General features: G+C 44.2%; 1 protein-coding gene across 1 annotated transcript; it reads left to right on the forward strand.

Moving 5' to 3' along the window:
- The first annotated feature begins 809 nt into the window (after positions 1-809).
- Positions 810-23,515, forward strand: LOC119781645. The gene is made up of 13 exons (XM_038282189.1): positions 810-1,258; positions 1,328-1,421; positions 4,875-4,962; positions 8,964-9,297; positions 9,392-9,485; positions 11,107-11,194; positions 13,119-13,425; positions 13,533-13,626; positions 13,722-13,809; positions 20,471-20,789; positions 22,094-22,187; positions 22,266-22,353; positions 22,443-23,515. Exons 1-13 carry the CDS (start codon positions 1,180-1,182, stop codon positions 22,962-22,964), a joined length of 2,289 nt encoding a protein of 762 aa, XP_038138117.1. The 5' UTR covers positions 810-1,179; the 3' UTR covers positions 22,965-23,515.
- The last annotated feature ends 1,882 nt before the right edge of the window (positions 23,516-25,397 follow it).

Raw genomic sequence — 25,397 nt, forward strand, 5'->3', positions numbered from 1 at the left:
ATAAGTTTTCCCTTTTCATAGGATAAGATAAGTTTATTGATCTAACAGTGGAACAATTAACATCGGCTCCATAGGCAAAAGAAGAAAAAAAACCCCCGCTAAAACCACTATTATTACCATTTGTCTTTATCATTGCAAACATTTATTTTTGGTTTATAAAGGTAAAATATGCTTTTCTCAGCTCTGTATTTGAATTTATATTTGATACTAATTTAGGCAGACATTTTGATATTTCCTAATTGACAGAAAGCCGTAAAAATATCTTTATTATTAAGATGACTACATCATTCTAACATTTATTATGAACATAACACATCATATATGAGTATTTTTGACTCCGCCTTAACGGGGGAAAGAGAATCAAACTATGGTAAAAACAATTTAATTCTTTTGGCCAAATTTTTCACACATAAATGTCGATTTCAAAAAATTACCCAGTCGTTCAATATTTTTATAAGTGAGATATTTTTATTAAAAGAAGTACTAACCCATTCTAAAAACCCTAGAGCCCAATCAATGATGCAATATATTGAGAATTTACTTTAAATACAAGAGTCCTTTTGTGTTTTGTTTTTCTTCTTTTCTTTTTAATTACTTTGTTCTACAATCTGATAGTTTTTTTTTTCTAATTGTATATAGGTTCTCTGTATGATTCTATTTGTTATATTATACATACTCTGCTCAGCTTCTTAAGATAATTTACAATTTTGTATAATTGTTTTAATATGACTTGTAATATTTTGATTCTTCAATAAAAAAATAATAATAAAAAACAAATTGACTCCGCCTTTTCGGGTCACGTGAGTAGAGGGTTGTTCGGGGTGGGGTTATCGAGCGCTCCTTCTCCAGCAGCTGCAGCAGCTAGCTAGCTTCTGCTCCTCTATCGGGTTTGTTTATGGTTCTGTTCGATTCGGTGTCGGTGTCAGTAGGTTCTGGAAATATCAGACACTGTTCTAGCTGAATATATGAGGACTGGCAGTTAGATAGGAGGCTCGGTTCTGTTAACTGTGTAGTATTAGCCGGGGCAGCTAATCTAACGGTGTAATTGATCGAAGTTCTGCCGAACCGAACCCAGCCTGCTGGATGGACGAAGCGCTCCGGTGCTGAACGAACCGGACTAAAGGATGAGCTAACTTGTTAAAAACGAGTCCGAACAGCAGAACGAGTCCCTGCCTTCCCATGATCACCATGGAGCCCAGCCTCCAACCGAACCTGGAGCCCAGCCTCCAGCCGAACCTCCAGGAGGGCTCCTACAAAAGTGAGTACGTGCTGAACTGTGACCCAGTTGTGCTGAGCCGCTGATTTCCCTGTGACCTCTAACCTGCAGTGACGGAGGAGGACGTGAAGAGGCTGATCCAGTTCCGGGCCTCAAACGAGGTTCTGTTCACTGGGAAGAGGAACTCTGCTAAGATCGCCTGGAGGTGAGAAGCAGCCTCAGGGTTAGACCATGTTGGACCGGCTGAAGCTCCCAGGCTGGTTGGTTCTGGTTGGGTCAGAGTTCTGAGGTGTGTTTGGGTTGAAGAAGTTGACCTGATCCAGTTTCATTTGGTCCAGACTCTCCGAGGAAACATCTCAGCTGGCTTTGGTTCTGTGTTCCAGTTTAAGGTTTGGAAGGTTCCGGTCTTTGGTTCGGGTAAGGCAGGTTAAGTGTTCTGGGTTTCATGGACACTGAATGATGGACTGACCTGGACTCATCTGGACTTTATTGAACCTGATCAGCTGGTTCTGCTGTTTTTAACCTGAAGAACTGCAAACATACATCTGATGTTTGAGTATTAGGGCCAGGCTAGAGATTTATTTTATTTTCTATTCTGAGAATAAAGTTGTAACTTTACGAGAATGAAGTCGTAACATTACGAAATGGAAGTCATCATACAACGACATGTTTCAGAAATAAAGCTTGGAGCTCTGACCAGCATATAACGGCCGACCAGCTCCACCAATCAGCAACCTGAGTTCACTTTGACCTGCTGCTCAATTTGATGCTGCTGCTAAAACATTTCCTCATTTGTCAAACCAGAGCCAAAGCATAACTTCACATGATGCTCAACATTCCTCATTTTAGGGAAGAAAGTGCTTCTTGTAGGAGTTGTAATTAAATACAACTTGTTTGTCGTAATTTTAAGACATTGTTCTTAGAATTTTGTGACTATTCCCGTTGTGACTTCTTTCTCGTAATATCACAAATTTATTCTCATAATATTACGACTTTATTGTCGTTATATCACAACTTTTTTCTCGTAATTTTACGACTTTATTCTCATCTTACGACTTTATTCTTGTAATGTTACGACTTTATTCTCGTAATCTTACAACTTTATTCTCATAATGTTACGACTTTATTCTCGTAATCTTACAACTTTATTCTCGTAATGTTACGACTTTATTCTCGTAATGTTATGACTTTATTCTCGTAATCTTACGACTTTATTCTCGTAATCTTACGACTTTATTCTCGTAATGTTACGACTTTATTCTCGTAATCTTACGACTTTATTCTCGTAATGTTACGACTTTATTCTCGTAATCTTACGACTTTATTCTCGTAATGTTACGACTTTATTCTCGTAATCTTACAACTTTATTCTCGTAATCTTACAACTTTATTCTCGTAATGTTACAACTTTATTCTCGTAATGTTACGACTTTATTCTCGTAATGTTACGACTTTATTCTCGTAATGTTACGACTTTATTCTCGTAATCTTACGACTTTATTCTCGTAATGTTACGACTTTATTCACGTAATTTTGTGAATATTCTCGTTGGGACTTTATTCTCGTAATTTTACGACTTTATTCTCGAAATAGAAGAAAGAGAAAAATCTCTAGCGATGCCCTAATACTCCGTCACTCTTTTTGAACCTGGAGGAGCAGGAAGTAAAGCTTCCTGGAAGTCCAGGAAGCTCCTTCATCTCCATTAACATTGCTTCTCACTTCCTGCTGTCTTCCCTTCCTGTGACCCAGATGGTCCGACACAAAGTGATGATAACGATTTGTTATCATCGGTGCCGATGTTGATCCATCTTAAACGCATATCTGTTCATGAATGAAACCGGGCCGATATAAACAACAATGTGTGATTTAGGAAGAAGCATTTAGTTTTTTTGTTGATCATCGGTCGGTTTTGATGCTGAAGCAGGATTATGAAGGCTTGACTCCTGGATGTCTGCATTTATACATAATGATATAAAATAATTTAGTGTGTTTTGTCTTTAATTGGAAGCAAAAATGTAGCAAATTTGCAACAGCAGCTATAACAGTAAACGTATACTTAAAAGTCACACAGTAATAACACTGTAATACGCAGATTTTATCTGGAGGAAATAAGAACACGTCACATCTTTGACCTTCTAACAGCAAATAACATTTACCTTGGTGCAGATTGAATGGAATAGAAAATAAAAAAAAATCGGACCTTAGAAAAATGTACAAGAACAACATGAAGAGTTAAAAGATAAACAATAAAATACTGTACTGTAAAGTGCTTTAAAAATATAAAAACTGTGCACCAGGGGAATAAATAAAGAGCTATGGACATTTTTACAGTAAAGCAGGGATTTGCAAACCAGGTATAATGATGTACAGAGAGCTCAGTAAGAAAACTGACATTTACATCAGTTTTAATTTAATTCATAAAGATAATTGAAATAAACAATGCAAAACAACCGGTCTTTACTGAAGAAAAATCCTTCTTGAAGGCTGTTTTTTTTTATCTCTTTAGGACTTAGCATTAGCAAAACGGCCTCAATGAAGTTATTTTACATCCGATCATCTCAAAACATTGGATTTAGACAGAATTAAATAAGCAAGTGGGTGTTTTTATCTTAGCACCACTTTCTTTTTATAAAAAAAATAGCTAATTATTTTCTTACTGGTTTCACTTTTTTAGAGGCTCTTGTGTGAGTTAAAAATATGTCCGTCAGAGACCAGTCCTACTAGAAACAAGTGTTATCCGAAGGTTCCTTCGGTTGCACCGAATCAGTAAAAAACAGAATTGGGTGGAATGAACTGTGCATCCTAGCTGTTGACGCTCTGTGGTTTTCAAAAAAAATCTATGTTTTTTTGATTGTGTCCAAAGGGTAGGGAAGTATAGTAAATATAATTTATCAGCTAATGATGTTTGATATGGATATCAGCCCAAGTTTCATATCATTGCATTTCTCAGTGGTCCAGGATCCTATTGGATTCATGAGGAATCAGAGGGAATAACACTAACGGATGGTTTGCAGCTAAAGATTGACAGATTTTGGATAAAAATCACTTTCTTTTAAAAAAAAAAACTCTGCCACACATCAGATTCAATCCGTAATTTTAGGTTTATTCATGGGCATTCCAAAAAAAAGGAAATAAAAAAAACAATCCACTGGACTTTTTATCCAAGTTTGAAGATGTTTTGCTTCCCATCCAGGAAGCTTTCTCAATTCAAAATGTCAGGAATAGTGATGAGTTCGAGGTTTTATACAGCAGCCCAACAAAGCCTTGTTTTTATTTTGAAAACATGCAAATTGAAACAGATGAAACAGGCTCCACCCCTTTGGGAGGGAAGTCGTTTGGCTTCGTTTGTTAGCCCGCAATGCCGTTTCCTTTTTTTTTGGAATGACTATGACCTGGATGGCTGAGACTCTTCAACAGTTTATTCATGGGATTGTGGTCGTCGATGAAACTGGAAACCTTGAGTTTAATGATGGATATAAACTGATTACATATGAGTAAAAAACACAGAATCCAGAGTTCTTATTTTAAACCCTCCTGTTGAACATTTGCTCATTGGCTGCCTGGTCGCCTCCATCTGATGCTGCTTCCTGTTTCTATCCTCCCTCACATGCCGAGGCCCTAAACTCCACAATCTGGTGTCGTTTCTGTCGTTCCTCAGCACCATCCTGAAGGGTCTGGGTCTGGAAGGGAAGCTGACGGCCGACCAGATAGCCAAAAAATGGGACAACCTGCGGACCAAATACAAGGTGGGTGGAAACAGAATGATGGCGCCCAGAAGTTCAAAACCTTTCAAATTCCTGGACATTAAAAGTCGGGGATTCCCGCTGAGTCAATGAAGGTTTTCCCACAACATTGTGTCTCCAACCAGAGAGGTTTTACCTCCTTTGTCATCTAGTCCAAGGAATAAACTACAAACTCAGACTTTTAGCACAAAGAGAAGAAAAACTTAAAGGTGAAGTTGAATGGTGACAAACTGGTGTCTGACCAGTCACCGTTTTAAATCGACTAAAGCCCAGAACACAACAAATCCCATCAAAATCTATTAACTCTGATTGTGGTGGGGCCTACTAAACATTAGCCAATCCACTTTGCCTAATGTTGAGAGTGGATTGGCTACAAACATTCTGCGTACATGCCGCAATGATGTTATTTATGTGGGCTCCAAATGTAACTCATACGCTTCTTGGCTAGCAGTGGGAGTGCAGGTGGTTCAGTTATTAGCGCACGACCCATGTACCATCGTACAGGTTCGAATCCAGCCTGTGGTCCTTTGCCGCATGTCTCTCCTCCTCTCTCATACTCTCTTTCCTTTTAGCCTACTGTCCAAGAAACGAGCCACTAGTGGCGTAAAAAAAAAAAAGAAAAAAAAAAAAGCAATTTGTTCACTCTTGTGTAAACTGGAGCATCAATGGCAGAAAAAGGACCTGACAAACCTAACTAGAAAAAAAGGCCTCTTTTGAAGCTAGGGTAAGTAGCAAGACGGTTAGCATTAGCTATAAGAATTTAACTTTTCTGATGGTAAAAAACATTTTCTCCTCATGGAATGTTTTTATTACAAATATGCTTGATTGCTTTTTATCGGTAGACCCTTATGGACAAATGGAATATAAATCTCCTTCACGCCGTTTGGAGAATGACCAGCGGGGTTCAGGCAGCTGTGCCACCAGGTTTTGGTCCGTCTGAACCGGGTCTGCAGAGGTTCTTTTTTTAGATGTTGAAATCGGTCGGAGTTTCTTCCTGAACCAGTTTGATGTTCAGCGTTCTGGATCAGTCTGGAGGATTAGTGGAGATTTCCAGACGTTGTTTTCTCTGCCTCTGTCTGATGGGGAGGGGAAGCTGCGTCACCACTTCCTGCCTTTCTTTCTTCCTCGTGTCCTGTGATCTTCTCTCCTTTCCTTTATCACTCATGTCCTTTAGGTTCTTGCTCCCCCCCTCCCTCCTTGTGACCTTCCTTTGTTTCCTTCTCTCCTTTTGGTTCGTTCTACCTCCAGCCCTGCTCTACTTCCTCATTTCCTGTCTTTCTTCCATCTTTTCTCCTGTAATTTCCTGCTTCTTTTTTCTGCCTTATCTCAGTTCTGTCCTTCCTGTCTTTCCTTCCTCATGTCAGCTCTTCCTGAAACATGTGCTGGTGAGTCCAGGTTTTGGCCGGAGTAGAAAACATCCCTCCCCTCTCAGGAACACTGAAATGGCTCATCTATAAAAGTGGAATATTTCCCGCCGCTTGTTTCAGAAGCTAAACGGGTTATTTTATAGATCTGTTTCATTTAGAGTGAAATATTGATCCATTGATTAGGTGAACAAAACCCAAAATCAGGGTCTCTGGAAATGTTTTCTTCTGAGGAGTTTGATGGCCAATAAATCCTGTTGATCCAGTCCAGCCTGTGGTTCTGATGAGGTCCAATTAAAGCCCAGGCTGCTCTAATCACAGCCTCTTTAATGTTGGTTCTGGTGTCTCTCATTTTCCTCTTGAGCTGATTTTGCTGATCATTCCTGAAAAAGAATGAGGGTCATTGGACCAGCCTTTGGTTTAAATCCTACCAACAATAAAACCAACATCTGAAGGTTTCTAGAATGTTCTAGTAGACTGCTGCAATGACTGAGGATTCCAGAAAACCCAGACGACCAGAACCGGCAGATCTCACGGCACAAAACCATCTTTAACCCTTTATTGCTCCAAGCAGGGTCGATCTCCAGATGAAACCCACACTTTACTTTCATCTGAAAACAGAACCGGACTGTCCTCAGTGGTCCGGTTCTTCCTGCTTTTGGCTAGGAATATTTCATATGGCGTACATCTTGGTTTATCACATCTTTAAAGCTGAAATATACTAAAAAAACATTTTCCTCTGTCAATATGCTCTATCCAGAACTCCTCAAGGTGAAGAGTTTTAGTTTCACTGGTTCGATTTCGTAAAAATTGAACCAGTGAACCATTGCTATTTGATTATTAATCGATTCAACAACAAAAAAATGGATAATCGATTTGCAAAATAATCGTAATTTGCAGCCCTAGATGATTATTCAAGATTAATAGGTGTCTTACACAGAAATATACGGTGGAATAAAATGGTAGGTTTACCTGATGCACACAGAGAGATGTGAGTGGCTGGGTTTAATACCATATATAAAAAGTGTAATTTCAGTAAATAAAAGTAGATAATAAAATAAAAGTTAAAGGTTTGGACATTTTAAGTTAATTTAGGCGTTAATAAACAGTTTCAGTGGAGTGATGACAGCACCCTTCATCAGCAGCTCTGTGTCCGTCTCCCTGCCAGCTCCTAGATCAGCTTCTCTGATTGGTTGATAAGGTATGCCAAGCAACAAAATATTCTATTTTAATCTATTTTTCCAAATCCAGCATCTGCTGCTTGTGAAATTTTGAATATTTGAGGAAAGTTTCTCGGGAAAACATTCCAAAAACAGGGCGTACTATTTGTCATTTCTTTAGTAAGCTAGCATTTTTAGCTAAAAGGCTGCAGTTCTTTCCTCCTCAGGCCCAGTGACACGGTTCTGACGTTGCTGGAGGAATACTCATCAGTAGCCCAGGCCTGGTGCTCAGCCCATGAACTGTCGCTCCTTTTTCCACCACATTTCTTCCTTCCAATCAGTTTTCTGTGAACATCCAGCCTCTTCATTCCTGCCCCAGTCTGCTCGCTCCTGCAATCTAGAAACTAGATGTAACTAAACATCAGATGTTAATATCGTCCCAGTTTTACTTATCGAACCAATATGATTAAAATAATCAAATTAATGTTAATGCTGATCGATGGTTTGTCACCATTAATGAAGGTGTCATCTACTTATTTCATGGGACAGGATATATTGTGGCTCTGTATATATGACAGGATTACATCACAATGATTGTGAAAACCATCTCCTGACCCCTGCTTTAGATAAATAGGCAGCTTTGCACTAGAAACTTAATGTATTGCTTTTTCCAGTAGGTGAATAGACGGCTCCCATCTGGGCTTCATGTTTCTATGAATCCAAAGGAAGAAACACCTTTCAGTCATCAGTTTATTAGCTGTTCGTGTCGTCGTCACTAAGCTATGCGGTAAAATTACATATTTATTGTTGATCTAATGTCTTTCAAGGTTTCACTCGCAGATCAGTCTGGAGACTCTCCGTTAAAGAAAATTTGGAGCCGTTCACCAAACGAACGCCCAATCAGCGTTGGCTTTGAGGCGGGTTGAGGTGTGACGCAACGAGAAGCGCGACAGTTCAGTCTAAAGAACATGGCGGCTTCAGCCAATGAAACTAGCGTTAGCGTGGCTATCGAGCAAGTTTTATCAGAATTACAGCGTATTTCTTCACTGAAAGAAGAGCAAAACACTGCTCTGGAGGCTTTTCTCAGAGGAAAAGATGTTTTTGCTCTTCTCCCGACTGGTTTCAGCAAGAGTTTGATCTATTAATTGGCTCCTCTTCGTCGTCGCTCTGTTAGTACGTCATATGCTTCGTTGATCTGATTGGTTTATTTGGCCCGTCTATCACCAACATAGGCCAATCAGCTAACCAGTATTTTTGCCCCTTCCCAAAATTACTTCAACGGAAGGTTTCCAGATGGATATGCGGAGCAAATCCACCTGGCGGAGTCAGGTTAATGTCTTGCAGCCCTTTATGGAAGAATGTAAACCGAATATTAATGCAGAGACCTCCCACTTCTAACCAGACCTCTGGATTATTTAATCCAGCCTGCAGTAAATATTTCTACCCGGAGCCTGTTGGAGTCACCGTGTTCCTCTTTCAGGACCTGAAGCAGCCCTACCAGGGCCAGGAGCAGCTGGGGGCCGTGGTGGAGTCCTGGCCCTGGTTCCACATCATGGATGAAGCCATGCAGGGCCGCCTGTTTAACAGCAGCCTGGTTCTGTGTCCGGACAGTCCCGGCAGCGCAGCCCAACACCCCGACTGTCAGCCCTGTCAGAACCAGGAGAACACGGACATCCTGGAGTTCCTCATCAAGACGGAGATGGATGAGACGGTGGCAGGAGAGCCGGAGGGGGAAGACGAGCCGGTGAACGAGCCCCCGCCCTGCGGAGGCATCCCCATGGGATGGAGGAGGATTACGGAGTGCACGTACAAAAGTAGGTGGTCCTACCTGAAACCAGAGGGTGCTTCCTGATCTTCCCTCTGTGTGTGTCCCTGCTGGCCTGAAATGACCCCTGTTGTGTTCCACAGTGAGCGAGGCAGAGACGGAGCAGATGATCAAACTGCGGGCTGCGAACGAAGGCCTGTTCACAGGCAGGAAGCACTCGGCCAAACCAGCCTGGAGGTGAGGCTCCCTTCAGAAACCATCGGAGGAGACTCTGAACCATTTCAGCAGCTCTTCACAGTTTAAACTCATCTGAGTTCAGCAGAAGTTCAAGGAGATCAGAGGAAGTTTTTATTCTTTGGGTAAATCAGAAGGACTTCACCTGAATGCTTGAATATATCAGAGATCAGGCTTGATCTGCAGATACTGAGATCTTTTTTTCAAAAGAAGCAATAAATCAAGCAACTTTTCCTGCATTGTTAGAGAATCAAATTTAAATAGTTTATTTGGCCACTCCCCCCTTTGCCCTTCAGATCAGACAGGTGATCAGTTTGAGCAGCTTGTCATGCAGCAGCAGGCAGCTCCTGCAGTCACTCTCTCTGTTTCTACACTGAAAATGAGTCAAAGAGGCACAAAGCTTCCTCTGATCCTCCTCAAATAACAAGCAGGATGTTACTCTACCTGAGAATCAGAAAATGTTCTGATGAGGGGGGGATGCAGAAATCTATTAGATCTTAAGGGTTGATGAGTTTTGATTGCTTTTATTATTGTAACAGTGGATTACTGATGCTTAAAGGAAAAGTCTGGTCAGCCAGGAATAATCAATGGATCCTTATTTATACCTAAAACTAATATGTTTGCAGCCATTTTTTCCCAAATATAGTAACATCTCACTCCTGACATCTTCCAGTAGTGACGTCACGGTGTGGTGAGCCTAGCGCCATTCTCCCCGCTTTACAAGCAAAATCACTGGGAACTACCAGACACATCTGCAATCAACAACAGTTATTGAAGATTTCAAGAGAACTTCACCATTGAAATTCACCAGAGCTATAGTGAAACTGACAATGCCCGCCTGCATGGCAGTTGGAATACAATGGGTGAAAGTGAAGAAAAAAAAGTTATTTCACCTTTCTGATTCATGATCCACAGATGGGTTCATTAAGTGGCGCAGTGGGTAGCACTACTGCTTTGCAGCAAGAAGGTTCTGGGTTTGATTCCCTGCCCAAGGTCTTTCTGCATGTAGTTTGCCTGTTCTCCCTGTGCATGCGTAGGTACTCTCCGGGTACTCTGGCTTCCTCCCACAGTCCAGGTCAGGTTAATTTGGTTCCTCTAAATTCTCCTTAGGTGTGAGTGTGTGCGTGAATGGTTGTTTGTTCTGTGATGCCCTGTTGCCCTGCGATGGACTGGCAACCTGTCCAGGGTGTTCCCCGCCTCTTGCCCGCACACAGCTGGAGATGGGCACCAGCACCGACCCTCGCTTGGGATAAACTTGACCGAGAATGGATTCGGCCAACATTGGAAAGAAGAATGTTTTTTAAGATGACTTGTATAATAGCGAGTTGTGACAAACACCAGATCAGCATTGGGACTTTCTCACACACCGTGACGTCACAAACCTGTAGGTGGCAGTAGTGTTCTCTGACAAACATGGATGCCTCCTGTACATTCAAATAAAAATTACTCTTAATGAAAAAAACTCATTGTTTATTGAACAGTATGTTATAATTTTATAATTAAAGTAATTATAGAGTGAATTCTGAATATGAGCAGACTTTTCCTTTAAACACGGGTCAGACCTGAGGTCAGGTCTGCTGACCACAGCTCTGTAAAGCAGCAGCTTCTGTTTTTCGCTCTGCAGAGCCATCCTGTATGAGCTGGGCCTGCAGGGGAGACTGACCACAGAACAGCTGGCCAAGAAGTGGGACAACCTGAAGAGGAGGTACAAGGTAGGTCAACGGCCTCTGATGCTGAGGAGTTTAAACCTCACAAAGACCAAACTCCTGATCGGAGGGAAGAGAAGCACCTGCTACCTAAACTTAGCGACACTTGACTTGTTTTCTATATTAAAATGTCTGTACTGGAATCAGGGGAAACATCTTCTTACCTGAACATTAAACTGTTTTATGACCTGGAAAGTTAATGCTCCACAGGTTAATTTATTTTGGTGAAAACATGTCAGTAAATCTCATATAACGGTTTTCTGTTGGTTCATGTAACTGAATATGAACCGTAGTTTTATCGCCTTTTTAAAATGAGGTCCAGGCACAATTTTTATTTTTATTTTTTACAGATCAATACAAAAAGAATATTATCGGAGACAAATGAAAACAACAAGAATAATGATAATAAAGAGATTCTGTACATGAAATTAATATTCTTCACATTTCAGCAAACATGGTACACTTGGTACAATAATATACAGAAATTTAGTGACATAAAATACATAAAAAAACATACAAAGCACCCACACAGTTCAAACAGATTTCCATGTTATTTTTTCCCCCTCTTCTTCCTTCATTATGAACCCTTTAGTTTAAAAATGATTTAAAAATGTCAGTTTTCAGTTATATTGAAGCAGTCATTTTTTTTTTTAATCAAATTAATCTGTTTTAGTCTCTGTTTCCATTCAGTTACAGTTGGAGATTTCACCTTCTTCCCATTAACAGTAATGTTTTTTTTTTTGCAATGAGTAGTAATACTCGTAGGATATATCTTTGGTCAGCATTGAACAAATCAACAGATAATACACCCAGTAAGTAAAACGCCTCCAGACATATTTCTATAGATAGAAATACACCTGCTGGTTTATTGAAGGTTAAAAGATACGGAAGCGTATTTCATTCACCAAAGAAAAAAAATTACACAGCTGATCTCATCTTTTCTCATAATTACGAGATACGATCTCATATTTACGAGATCAGTATCTTGTTATTATGAGACCTTTTCTCATAATTAAGAGATACGATCCAATTACAGAATACGTTCCCATAATTATGAGATAAGTTGTCTGATTTTTTTTTTTTCTTTACTGAATCAATACGCTTCCGTATAAAAAGATAGTTGACATCATTTTACTTATTGGTGGATTAGCTTCAAACAGGATCAATACTGGGAGCTCGATCTCTACCATCGGCTCATTTGCACCCGATGAACCATAAATGGATCCGGTTCATTAAATGAGCTTTAGGAATCGTTTCGGAAAAGGCTCGATTTGAGCTATGGAAGCCCAAGTGGCTCATTGTTTGAAAGAAATCCTGAATTCTCAAAACAATGTCCTCATAAACAGAAAAATTTATTAATCCATAAAACCGATCAATGAATTGATCTGTGTCAACACATAACCTAAAAGATTACATACTGAAGCTCCGCCTCCATGTAGGCGGGGCTTTAGTGTTGAAGAACAATGAATGATTTTCAGAGTTTGTCTAATTTGGTTGTAATTTCCTGGAAGATTTTTGATTTAATGTTACTTGATGTCACCTGTTAAAAAAACCAAAGTGGAAACCCACAACGAGAACCAACAGCTTTCCCATTTAAGTGACCTTTGACCCAAAAAACAGCGGTAGCTAAAGCCCAATGAATGTTTTCCTGTTTTGGTTTAAGAACAGGTAGATCACTTCCTTTTCCAGAGGTGATTAAATTAGCCTCAGTCTGTCAATTTTTCATGTAGAACAGAACCGTATACAGAACCTCCTCATCGATTTAGGATCCTGGTCCAAATGGAGGGAAACATCTGATTCTTCAGTCCCAGTTCGGATGAAGATGCTTTGCTTTGAGATACTGATTGATTCGTGCAAATGTCTGAAGTGGCTGATTATGGCTACAGGAGGTTTATTAGAGTCTCAGAAAATGATAACCTGCCTTCTTCAGGAGCTGAAGTTTCCGCCCCGCGGTGTGGAAACTAACCCGAGTTCCTGGCCCTGGTTCTACCGGATGAACGACGCCATAGAGGGCCGACTGGCCAACGCCGCGCCCGTCCTCGCTCCCATCGTGGAGGACGGAGACGAGGAGTGTGAGCCTCTGCTGCAGACGCCCAGAAAACGGGCCCGGCGGAGCCGCGGGGGGATGGCAGAGTTCCTGACGGAGTCCGAGATGGATCTGTTGGTGGATAACGAGGAGAAGAACGGGACGTCGGCTGTGGGAGATCTGCACCGGGGCGGCGAGTTCACCTACAAACGTAAGGAAGAGCAGAAACCAGGCGGGGCTTTTTATCAGGTTGTGTTTCTATGGATGGGTTCACTCAGATGACTGTTTCTGTACTGGCCAAACCGGGAATGTCCACAGTAACGGAGGAAGACACCAGACGGCTGATTGAGCTGCGAGCTGCTAACGAGGCTCTGTTCACCGGCAAGAGGAACACGGCCAAACCCGCCTGGAGGTCAGCAGGCTTCCTGTTGAACTTCACAGAGTGGTAGTCCCAGATCCTCCGGTCTAACGTTTTCTATCTGGGTTCTGGTTCTGGTTCTGTTTCAGGGGAATTGTGAGGGCGATGGGTCTGACTGGGAAGATAACACCAGACCAGGTGGCCAAGAAGTGGGACAACCTGAAGACCAAATTCAAGGTTTGTTCTCCGCTCTGATGAAGCATCTTCACATACACTGATATTTATTAAACTGTATCATTGATGAAATATAAAATACAAACAAAAGAGCTCACAAACTGCGTGATTAAAACCTAAATAAGGTCATTAAAACTAATGAAAGGAAATGTTTAAAATATCTTCAATAAAGACAAGTTTTAACATGAATTTAAACAGAAGTTTTGACCTAGTGCTTAGAGCAGTGTGCTTGTGCTCTGAGAAGGTGGCAAGTACCCGGTTCCATCCCCACAGCCTGCACTCTGGGTCCCTGAGCAAGACCCTTAACCCCACACTGCTCCCTTGGCGCCACACAATGGCAGCCCACTGCTTCCCAATGGGATGGGTTAAATGGCAGAGATTTCAGACATTTTGGGACAATAAAGGGATTTACATTTAGCTTATTTGGTTCTATAGCGGCTCCAACAACTCGGTTATATAGGTAGGAGCCTGAATCATGAAAGACCTGAAGGTTAAGTGTCACATTTTCTGAGATTTTATAAATCTATACACCAGGAGCTCAATCTGGTTTCACTAATATTTTCTGAAAGATTACCGTCCTGCTCTTGTATTATCTGTTATTTTTGTGTTTAAGGCTTTGTTTTTACTCAGTTTGTTAGTAAATAAATTGGTATATATAGTAAAAAAAAATATAGATATCATAAATATCAGCTGGTTCTCAATGCGCCAAACTGTCCCTTTATCAACAGTCACTGCAGGGTGTCTGGGCTCCACTAAGTAGTGGCCATGCAGCTCTCTGGTAGTTCTGTGGTACTGCCAGCAGATGGCACCACACCCGTTATGTCTGCTTATTGTATTAGCTTCTATTTAGCCCCATAAAGGATGATCTAATTCTATTAGGATGAAGGTTTGCTGTGGGTAGCCGTATTTAATCAGGATCAAATATATTTTGGTAGTTTTAAAGTCTGGATATTATTGTGGAATCTTAAATGATTTGGCAACAAAGGCAAAGACTTTGTAATTAATTCAGGTGAGCTTCTCTGTTTTTTTTTGTAATGAAAAATTATTTTTGATAAACTTGAGAGCAAAAAAGAGCATTTTTGTTAATTAATTTAAAAAGTGTTGCACTAGAACAGCAAAGGAAATTGAGGCATGAACTTCCATCTCCACTTCCTGTTTTAAAACGAAAGTTACGTATGTAACTACGGTTCTATGAATCCCGGATGACCGCCAGAGGGCGGTGCTGAAAGCACTGAATGTTCCCTTCGGGCATGCGCAGTTCGAGTAATTATACCAACAGAGTCACACCTGTGACACCGGATGACCACTCAGAAGCTATATAGCCTGGTGTCATCCTTTGCTCTGCTCCTACAGAATCTTCTCGCAAAAGCAAGGATTCTGAGTGACAGAGAAGCTCTGGCGGTCATCCGGGATTCATAGAACCGTAGTTACATACGTAACTTTCGTTCTATTTCATCCCTACTGACCGCCAGAGGGCGGTGCTGAAAGCACTGAATGACTAATGCCAACGATGTCACAAGGAATCCTGAGCACATACCTCACAGAGGAGGCCCAGCAGAACCTTGTAAAAGGACCTGACCCAGGGGATGAGGGGCAGCCACATTGACACTGTAGAACCTGGTGAAGGTGGTTGGGGAAGCCCATGAAGCAGCAGCACATATAGCTTCCAGCGGAACCCCTCTCAAAGCAGCCCAGGAAGCGGTGACGCTCCTGGTGGAATGTGCTCTCACACCGACTGGCAGGAAGCAGTGACCTGCAGCGTAGGCGTGGCAGATGACACTCACAATCCAATGGGACAGACGCTGTTTAGAAAGAGGACAGCCTAACCTTGGACCCCCATAGCATAGGAAAAGCTGGTCCGAGCATCTCAGATTGGCGGTGGCTGCAATGTATGCCTCCAACGCTCTTACTGGGCACAACAACTCAGACTCATTCTCAGTTGTACCAGATTGAGGCTGAAACCGAGCCAGCCGCAATGGCTGGTTACGGTGAAAAGGAGACAACACCTTAGGCACAAACGCAGTATTAGGCCACAGGGTAACACCAGAGCCATCTGGATTCCACCTGATACACCTAGGGCTGACAGAGCATGTAGCTCGCTGACCCTCTTAGCTGAGACGATAGCCATCAGGAAAGCAGTCTTGCAGGAAAGCCACTTGAGTTCTGCTTGTGCCAAAGGCTCGAATGGAGGGTGGCACAGAGCTGTGAGAACCAACGGCAGATCCCAATCTGGGGCTCGTGGGGCTGGCTGCTGGCACAACCTACGAGCACCACGCAGAAAAAGTGAAACCAGTTCATGGCGCCCCACTGTACGGTTGTCAACAGTTCGGTGAAGACATGAAATTGCTGCAACATACACTTTAAGGGTCGAAGGAGAGCGGCCCTTATCAAGGAGAGACTGGAGGAACTCCAAAATAGTGGGCACCGAGCAGGAAACTGGGTTCTCATTGTGGGCAGAGCACCACTGAGAAAAGAGGCGCCATCTGTTAGCATACTGCAGCCGAGTGGAGGAAGCCCTAGCACTCAATACGGTGTGTCTCACAGTGTCTGAACACCCAGTCAGCCTCCCAGGGGCCATGCCCACAGCTGGAGACGTTGAGGGTTGGGGTGCCATATCTGTCCCCCCAACTGAGACAGCAGATCCCTCCTTGCTGGAAGACGCCATGGAGTACCGTGACATAGACTCCAAAGCAGCGGGAACCACGGCCGCGCTGGCCAGAACGGAGCTACCAGCAACACTCTGTGGCCCTGCTCGAGAACCCTCCGTAGAGTCGGCCAAATCAGTGACAGGGGTGGAAAGGCATACAGGAGAACCTGCGGCCATGGATGAGCCAGTGCATCCTGGCCCAGTGCGCCCGCCATCCCGGTTAGGGAATACCAGAGGGGGCAATGGGTCGACTCCTCTGTGGCGAACAGATCTACCTCTGCCTGCCCAAAGAGGTTCCAGATTATGCGCACTGCGTCGCGGTGAAGAGACCACTCTCCCGGAGCAGGTGCCTGGCGGGATAGAGAGTCCGCAACCTGGTTCTGCCGTCCTGGCAGATACGCTGCGCGCAGGGTACACAGACGGGGAAACGCCCATTCCAGGAGATCCCTCGACACCTTCAAGAGACGTGCTGACCTGGTGCCACCTTGGTGGTTTATATGATAAACAACAGAGGTGTTGTCTGTCCGAATCAGCACGTGCCTTCCCTCTAGGTGGGGCAGAAGGCACCTGAGGGCCATGTGCACAGCCCGCAGCTCCAGCACATTTATGTGTTCGGTGCGCTCCCTTGGGTCCCAGAGACCCCGAACAGCTCTGTGTTGCCACACGGCACCCCAGCCCATGAGGCTGGCATCCGTGGTGACCACCTCCCTTCGACACACTACTAGCCCCATTGGAACACCACTGGACAAAAGGGTCCCGTCTCGCCAAGGAGCTAGGGCATGGAGGCAGCTCCTGGTCACCATTAGCCTGCGATGCCTGTGCAGCCTGGCGTCTAGGCGAAAGCTGTTGAGCCATCGCTGCAAAGGACGCAGAAGGAGCAGCCCTAAGGGCACGACACGAGTGACTGATGTCAGTTTGCCCAGCATTCGCAGGAAGATGATGTAGGGAAACTCCCTGCCCAGTCTGAATTGACGGACAAGCTGGAGTATGTCGTCCACCCTGTGAACAGATGGACGGGCCATCATGGTAGCAGAGTCCAGATGCATCCCAAGAAAGGTGGTTGTCTGAGATGGAACAAGACAACTCTTTGCCAAGTTGACTTTGAGGCCTAACAGTGACACATGAAGTAGAAGCTGGGACGTATCCCGAGAGGCAGCTACCTGAGAGGGAGCACAAAGAAGCCAATCGTCCAGGTATGGCAGAATCCTGACTCCGGAGGCCTGTAGAGGAGAGAGGGCTGCTTAACACCCTCGGGGAAAGGGAGAGCCCGAATGGGAGCACCCGGAATTGCCAATGGCACCCCCGATAGGCGAACCTGAGAAAACGGCGATGTTCTGCCGCAATAGGCACGTGAAAGTAGGCGTCTGTCAGATCTACTGATGTAAACCAATCTCCCGCCACAATGGTCTGAAGGACCTCTGTTATGGTGAGCATGTGGAAGGGAAGGACCTTCAGGTACCGATTCAGTCCCCTTAGATCTAAAATGGGGCGAAAACCGCCGGTCTTCTTGGCCACAAGGAAGTATGTGGAGTAGTAGCCTCTGGGTTGCCGCAGAGGATCTACAGACTCGATTGCCCCCTTGCCCAGGAGGGCGGAAAGCTCCTGGTCTAGTGCCTGAGATTTCACCGGGTCTGTGATGACAGTCATCTGAAAAAGTCGTCTGAAAAAAGCACTGCCGGAGCTGGATGCCTCTCCTTGTGGGAGTTCCAGCTGCAGCTGCTTCAGGGCCATAGACATGACCTCCCGCATGGAACCGTCACCGGCCTCTCCAACCTTACTCTGAGATGAAAATGAACCAGCCTCAGAGGCTTGAGAGGACCCTGCCTCCTCCTCATCTCTAAAATGAGAAGCGGAAGCAGCCAGAGAGATAACGTCATCCTCTACAACCAGCTCGGGCATTGGTGGGGAAGAGAGCCCAACCACTGGGAGCGAGGGATCAGATTGCCGTGTCTGCAACAAGGACTTCATCTCTGCCAGCTCTGCTGACAACTGCTCCACCCTTGTGGACAGGCCCTGGTCAGGTTTGGCCCGCTTCCTCCGGGGGAGGGGCACAGATGCTGTGGTCCCACCACGGCGCTTAGAACGCTTGGGGGGAACCACCTGCCCTGAGGGCGGAAGGTCCGAGCCCTCCTGGGGGCACAACTGGGCCAACCGGGCCACCCTCACTGCATGGGGCATAAAGCTGCAGTTCATACAGGGGTTCTCAGACAGCGCCTCCAAAAGGTGCTCATGTCCAAGGCAGGTAGGGCACAGGTCGTGGCCATCCTCTGCCTGCAGGGCAGCCCCACAATCCATGCAGCTGTGAGAGCCATCCATGTCGAAGGCCGACAAGGCTTAAAGAACAGAAAGTTATCGAAAATCGGGAGAGGGGGCGCAAACGCAGCCGTCACCAATTACAGCAGAGAAACGAAAGAGGCTGCGAGCACAAGGCAGCCGATATTGGGAGAGGGGGCGAGAACCGCTACCGTCACCAGGTATAAAACCAATAAACCAAAAAAGCTAACAACGTTAGCTGTATGGAAACTTAAGTTGGGAGTAGGAGCGAACAACGCTGCCGTCACCAATTATAGCGGATAAAACAAGAGAGGCTGCGGACACAAGGCGGCCGATACTGGGAGAGGGGGCGAGAACCGCTACCGTCGCCAGGTATAAAAGCAATAAACAAAAAAAGCTAACAACGTTAGCTGTATGGCAACTTAAGTTGGGAGTAGGAGCGATAAACGCTGCCGTCACCAATTAAGAGAGCAGACCAACGAAAAGGCTGCAAAAAAGGTTGATATTGGGAGAGGGGGCGAAAACGCTGCCGTCACCATTTATAACTAAGCAGACCGATGAAGAAGGCTGCAAACAAACCAAAAAAGGCTAACAACTTTAGCCGTCTCCAACTTCGGCTAACGAAGTAGACCACACTTGGTTGGGAGAGGGGGCGAAAAACGCGGCCGTCAGTAATTATAGCAGCGCAGACCGGTGAAAAAAAGGATGCAAAAGTAGGGAATATACTGGGAGAGGGGGCGAAAACCGCTGCCGTCACCAGGTATAACACCAACAAACTAAAGAACCTAACTACGTTAGCTGTATATAACTTCGGCAGTGAAGTTATTCACACTGGGAGTAGGGGCGAAAACGCTGCCGTCACCAGTTCGAAACAAAACAGCACGAAGCTGTAGGTAAAAAGCTAAAGTCGTGAGCCGGGAGAGGGGGCGCGGACGCTACCATCACCAGCAAACAACTCACTTACCTTCCGTAATCCTCAGAATCGACCCGTTGCAGCCCTGGGAGGGCGGAGAATAACCGCAACTCCGGTCAAGAGACAGGGGCTTCAGACAACGGGGAAGTTAGCGAACCGCTTGCGAGAAGAAAAAAGGAGCAGAGCAAAGGATGACACCAGGCTATATAGCTTCTGAGTGGTCATCCGGTGTCACAGGTGTGACTCTGTTGGTATAATTACTCGAACTGCGCATGCCCGAAGGGAACATTCAGTGCTTTCAGCACCGCCCTCTGGCGGTCAGTAGGGATGAAATAGAACCATTGTCCTTAGTTCAGATCTCTGTCAAATTATTATAAAGGTTTTCAGTTAAGTTGCTTTGAATGACCTTCATTTAGTAGAAAACGGCTACATTTCTCAGGTTGGGCTCAGCGGTTGGATGAGACCAAACCAGAATCAAGACACTTTTCTTTTTTTAATATTTCATTGTTTCTGTTTAAACACTAAAGTAATTCAGATGCCTGAAGGAGAAGAACAGCTGAATATCATCTGCAGAAAAACAAACAACAAACAAAGAAGGGGCCCAAGCTACAGCCTTGTCTTACACCTAGTAATTGGTTGGCTGTTCAAATCCCTCAGAAAACATGACTGCATCTTAGTGTAGATATGAACTTCCTGTGTTTTTTATTAATCCCAGACCGTCTGAAAGTCTGTTGGTCTGTAGATCATACATGATCTTGTGAATCAGACTGTCGTGCTCTTTAAACCACTCAGTGTTTGTCTCCGGGTTAAAATCTGTCTCCTCTCTGAAGGACCTGAAGTTTCCTCCTCGGGGGATGGAGGCTCTGTCCAACCCGGCCTCCTGGCCCTGGTTCCAGCTGATGAGCGACGCTCTGGAGGGACGGCTGGCGGATAAAGCTCCCAAAGTGACGCCGGTTTGGTCCAGCGAGGAGGATAACGTCTTCGGGTCGTCCCCACCCCCCGACAGAGACTGTCTGATGGGGGAGCGGAGCGGCGTGTCGGAGCTGGAGAACATGGTGGGCGGAGACAGCGGCGAGGCTGACGGCACCATCACCTACATCGACGCCAGCGGAGAGGAGTGCACCACGCCCTCAGAGCTGTCCTATAAAAGTAAGAGCTGAAGACCCTGCAGAAACATCCGTCCTCCTGGACCTTTAATCCTGGATTCTTTACGCATCACTTCATTCCTCCTCATCTATCCTTTGGTCCCTCATTCCTTCCCTCCTTGTGTCCTTAGGTCCCTACTTGTTCTTCCTACCTGCTGTCTTTCTTTATTCTTATGTCCTTGCTCCTTTTCTTCCTCATGTCTTTTCTTTATTCCCACGTTTCTCTCTTCCTACCTTTCATCCATCCATCCCTTCTTTTTTGCTTTTCCTCAATCAGGTTTTAAAGCCTAGCTAAGTCAAAAAAACTATCATTTGTGGCCTTCTTTTTAATTCTGTATTTATTTTTGAAAATTAGCAAAAGGATATTTTAACTATATCTATATCTATAAATGTCAGACAGAACTCTGGATAAATATCTGAATAATCTTAATCTAAATAGTGATATTCCATGTGTATTTCCATATCTATCTCTACCTAGTGTGAGCTGCCAGAACTGACAAGTGTTGAAATGAACCATTAAACAGCATAGATGATTTTTATTCAGTAAATGAAGACATGTAAAAAATAATCAGCGGTTTCAGTACTAAATCAATTTATTTCTGGGGAAACTGCAGTTTTTCTTGTTCAGTTCTTCTAATATTTTTTTACCCACAATTCAACTGTTTTCATCAAGTTTCACGTGACTAAGGTAAAATGTATTTTAATACAAAGCATATCTTAATATAATTTCTTTTTTTATCTTAAGGACAAAATTATTTCAGCTCATTTTCAAATATTTGTTTGTATCAAATAAATAATTTCATCTTCATATTGTACAGCCCACTTTGCATCAGAAGGAGGCGCTGTTGGTTAGTTTACCCAAATGAATATGAAGCAAAAATCCCTTCTTCACCAAAACGTATGAACTATTGTTTTATAAGCACATTGATAAAAAGTCTCTACATAAATATATTTTTACTCATATTTATGCTAAAGATGACTTTGGCTGCATATCTAGAGAGCAGAAAACCAGGATTTATTGATGATTTTAGAGTTTTCAATCAGAGGTTTCTGCACCAACTGGGTCCATTTTCTCTGGTTCTTGTCAGGCCAGATCTAATTGAAATGAGCTGGTGGTTTGCTCTGCCACAAAAAATATGTAAATAAGCTGCTTATCTTATCTGATCCCGTCCTGAATCCGTCTCACCTGTATGTTCAAGAAGGAGGAAATAAATGGAGCACAATGACTCACAGGGAAAACCGATGGACCTCAGATAAGGTCAGCAGTGTGTCAGTTACAGAAGCAGGTGCTTCTGCTGTGTTTTCTAGTGAGTGATCAGGACACCAGGAGGATGATCAAACTACGGGCTTCAAACGAGATGCTCTTCACCGGGAGAAGGAACGCTGCCAAGGCTGCATGGAGGTGAGCAGGAGGACTTCTGGACGAGCTCTCTGTTCATGATGATGATCCTAATGATGATGTTGTGTCCCGGTTCCTCAGAGCCATCCTGAAGGAGCTCGGCCTGCAGGGAAAAGTCTCCACCTACCAGATGGCCAAGAAGTGGGACAATCTGAAGCGGAAGTATAAGGTGAGCCGTTTCTGTCCTCCTTTCAGTGTTTCCATGACTCCTGATTCCAGATGGAATGCCGAATCCCTGAATTCCCACCTTCTCCTCAGGACCTAAAGTACCCGCCTGCTGGGATGGAGAACCTGGCAGACGGCGCCTCCTCCTGGCCGTGGTTCCATCTGATGAACGACGCCATAGAGGGCCGGCTAGCGGGGAGCGCCCCCCTCCTCGAACCCGTTACTGAGGATGACGACCTGCACCCTGAGCCCGCCCCCAGACACAGGCCCCGCCTCCCTCCTCCCCAGCAGCCCTCCTCCTCCACGGATTTTCAGGAGCCATGCGGGACGCTGGGAGGACTGGAGCAGGAGTGGGAGGTGTTAGAGCGGGAGCGGGGGGCGCTGGAGAGAGAGCGGGAGCTGGTGGATCAGGACCGGGCTGCGGTGGAGAGGGAGCGGGCGGCGATGCAGGCAGATCGGCTGTGGTTGGACCGGGAGCGGACGGCTGTGGAGCAGGAACGGGCCCTGCTGGAGCAGGAGCGGGCGGCACTGGGCCGGGAGAGGGAGGTTCTAGACCAGAGGGCCCTGATGATGAACTCGGTGGGACATTCAGGTCACCTGAGCAGCCTGATGTAGGCTGGACGACATCAGGACGTGGACCGTCCTTGAGAGACCAGATGAAGACCTGCTGAGGTTCTCTGGATCCAGAGGCTGGGAGCAAAGGCTGGTCCTGGCTCGGGTTCAGATCCTGGCTCTGCAGATCCAACCCCGTGCTCCCATAGAACGTTGCATCTCTGAATGTTTGAGTCGAAACGACTCAAAACAAAACATTTTATATTAAAAAAAACATTGACCTGCTGTAGTCAGAGGAACAACGCCCTCTTCAGGTAAACTCTGGAACTGAGTCTGTAACATCTGGAGCAGCTGCTGGAGTCCATCACTGGTTTAAGTGAAGTTAGTGTTCACAGATTGTTTTTATTTTTATAATCAAAGACATTCTTCTGATAATTTATCATTTTAGTAGAAAAAAAAGAAGAAGAAGAAGTGCTTTACCAGAACCAGCTCCTTGTGCTGCTGGAACAGACTTTTGGAAACCTTTGAATGATTTATACTCTGTTATGCTTTTCTGTCCTGGTGTCTGTCTGTCTGCTTCAGTGCAGGATTAAAACCCTGAACCATGAACTAAACACCTTTCCAAAGCTTTACTTCCATACTCTAAAACCACTGAGGGGGGGTGGGAGGGATCATGGTTGGGATTGGCTGAGGCGATAAACCATATTCTCACACACGCGTGGAGAGAGATCACTGAGATGATAGTTTTAGGATGCAGCGGTCGCACAGGTGGAGGATTTCAACGTCTCAACTGACCTTGAAAAATATTCCTACCAACTGATGTTTCGGCCGACTATCATCTACTATAGGCTAAACTGCGTATTTTAGGCACAATAATAACAGTCTGTAGCCCAGGGACCCTAATCCCTTTACATCCACCTCTCCACACAGGTCATCTTCTGGTCGGCTGAGAGGAGAAAAAAATATTTTTCTCAATGTCTTCATCCTCTTGTTGTGTTCAATGCCCATCCAGGTAGGATGTCCCATTAATGTTGTGGATTTATACTTAATTCTATTCCCAGCCAGCTGGGAATTTATCTTTCTGATACTTTAAGATGTTTATTGCCCTCCCCTGTAGGGGGGTAAAATATCTTATTTAATCAGATATTATTTCAGCTGTTATATACTGTTTATGACACACAGTCCTACTAACTGTGTGTTAGAACAATAGATGAAAGAGTGATTCGAGCACTAATCATGGTCAAACAGTTATTTCTGAACATACATGGAATAAATTCACCACAACTTCTGTTAAAAATATAAGAGTTTATTAACAAAAATCATTCAGCTCCAAGTCAACATATTTCAGTTTAACACTCTCAACTAAGACTAGTAAAACTCAACTAGACTAAACTAACTACTATGTACAAAGAGGAAGGGGAAAACGGCTGAAAAACATATTACAGTTTAAGATGGATTCTGGAAGAATTTGGTATGTGATCAAATTGGCTTTTCACTAATTTTAGAGAAATTGGAATGTTTTCAGACCAATTCACAATGCAGATCCATGAGGTGAATAAAACATTATTTGGCCAAATAATGTTTTAAAACTAAAAATTATTTTTTTAATCATGATCCAATGACCTTTAGCTAAGGGATTCTTTACCTTCCTTGAAATAGCTAGCAGCGAATAGACATCAGGATTCCACTAAATGACTCTTGGTCATACTTGGTAATGGAAATATAATGAGCATTTGAGGAACATATGAACACTAATGTTATATCAGTGTTTAAACCCTTAGTGAAATAAAGCTTGTCCAAGCTTCAGCAACAGCTCAAAACATATTACTGTAGCGTAGCATGCAGTCCATTCTGTTAGTGTCTTTACTCATCAGTAAACACATGTTTGTCCCTAATCATGTCAGACCTGCAAATATTTTTTGTCCATTGAGTTTTATCCAGCTGCAGCTCTGTTATCAGGCCAGGCTCTCTTTGTCTCAGTGGCTCATTAAGGCCGTCCCTCTCTACAGTCTGGCTCTATAAGTTCTGAAACTAGAGAGAAATGTGTTGCAAAAGGTCTGTTTTTCAGTAGTTTGGTTCTGAAAGGTTACCACAATGACCCATCCTTGATGATTCTGGAGATCTGGGTCCCCCCTAGACCTTGGTTCTCCACCAGAATGGAGATCCAAGCCAAAGCGGACCCCAGCCTCATGGGCGAGGGAGAGAAGGCAAAGAGAAATAATTCTGTGTGTTCTGTGATTATTCTGTCCTCACACAGAGGGGGGTGGTTAGTCAAACCTCTGTCAGCTGCCATGTGACTTGCCTGTGGAGGCCTTGGCTGAAAAGAGGAGGGGGGGCTCAGAGGTCCCCCCAGCTATTATTCACCAAAGCTGCGTCCTCTTCTCTGGCCATCATGTCAAGATGAAATATGGACACTGCTTCCCAATGTCCAAAAACCATGATCATGGCATATGGCACAACACTCTAAAGACCCTTGCTGTTGCCTTTGCTAAGAAT

The sequence above is a fragment of the Cyprinodon tularosa genome, unplaced genomic scaffold (assembly GCF_016077235.1).
Source record: "Cyprinodon tularosa strain WSP-4 unplaced genomic scaffold, ASM1607723v1 ctg180, whole genome shotgun sequence".
In the NCBI taxonomy this organism is placed as follows: domain Eukaryota; kingdom Metazoa; phylum Chordata; class Actinopteri; order Cyprinodontiformes; family Cyprinodontidae; genus Cyprinodon; species Cyprinodon tularosa.

Coding starts and splice junctions, on each gene's coding strand:
- LOC119781645 (XM_038282189.1), top strand. CDS start 1,180: ATGATCACCATGGAGCCCAGCCTCCAACCGAACCTGGAGCCCAGCCTC. Junction 1,259..1,327: donor CCAGGAGGGCTCCTACAAAA/GTGAGTACGTGC, acceptor TCTAACCTGCAG/TGACGGAGGAGGACGTGAAG. Junction 4,963..8,963: donor ACCTGCGGACCAAATACAAG/GTGGGTGGAAAC, acceptor TTCCTCTTTCAG/GACCTGAAGCAGCCCTACCA.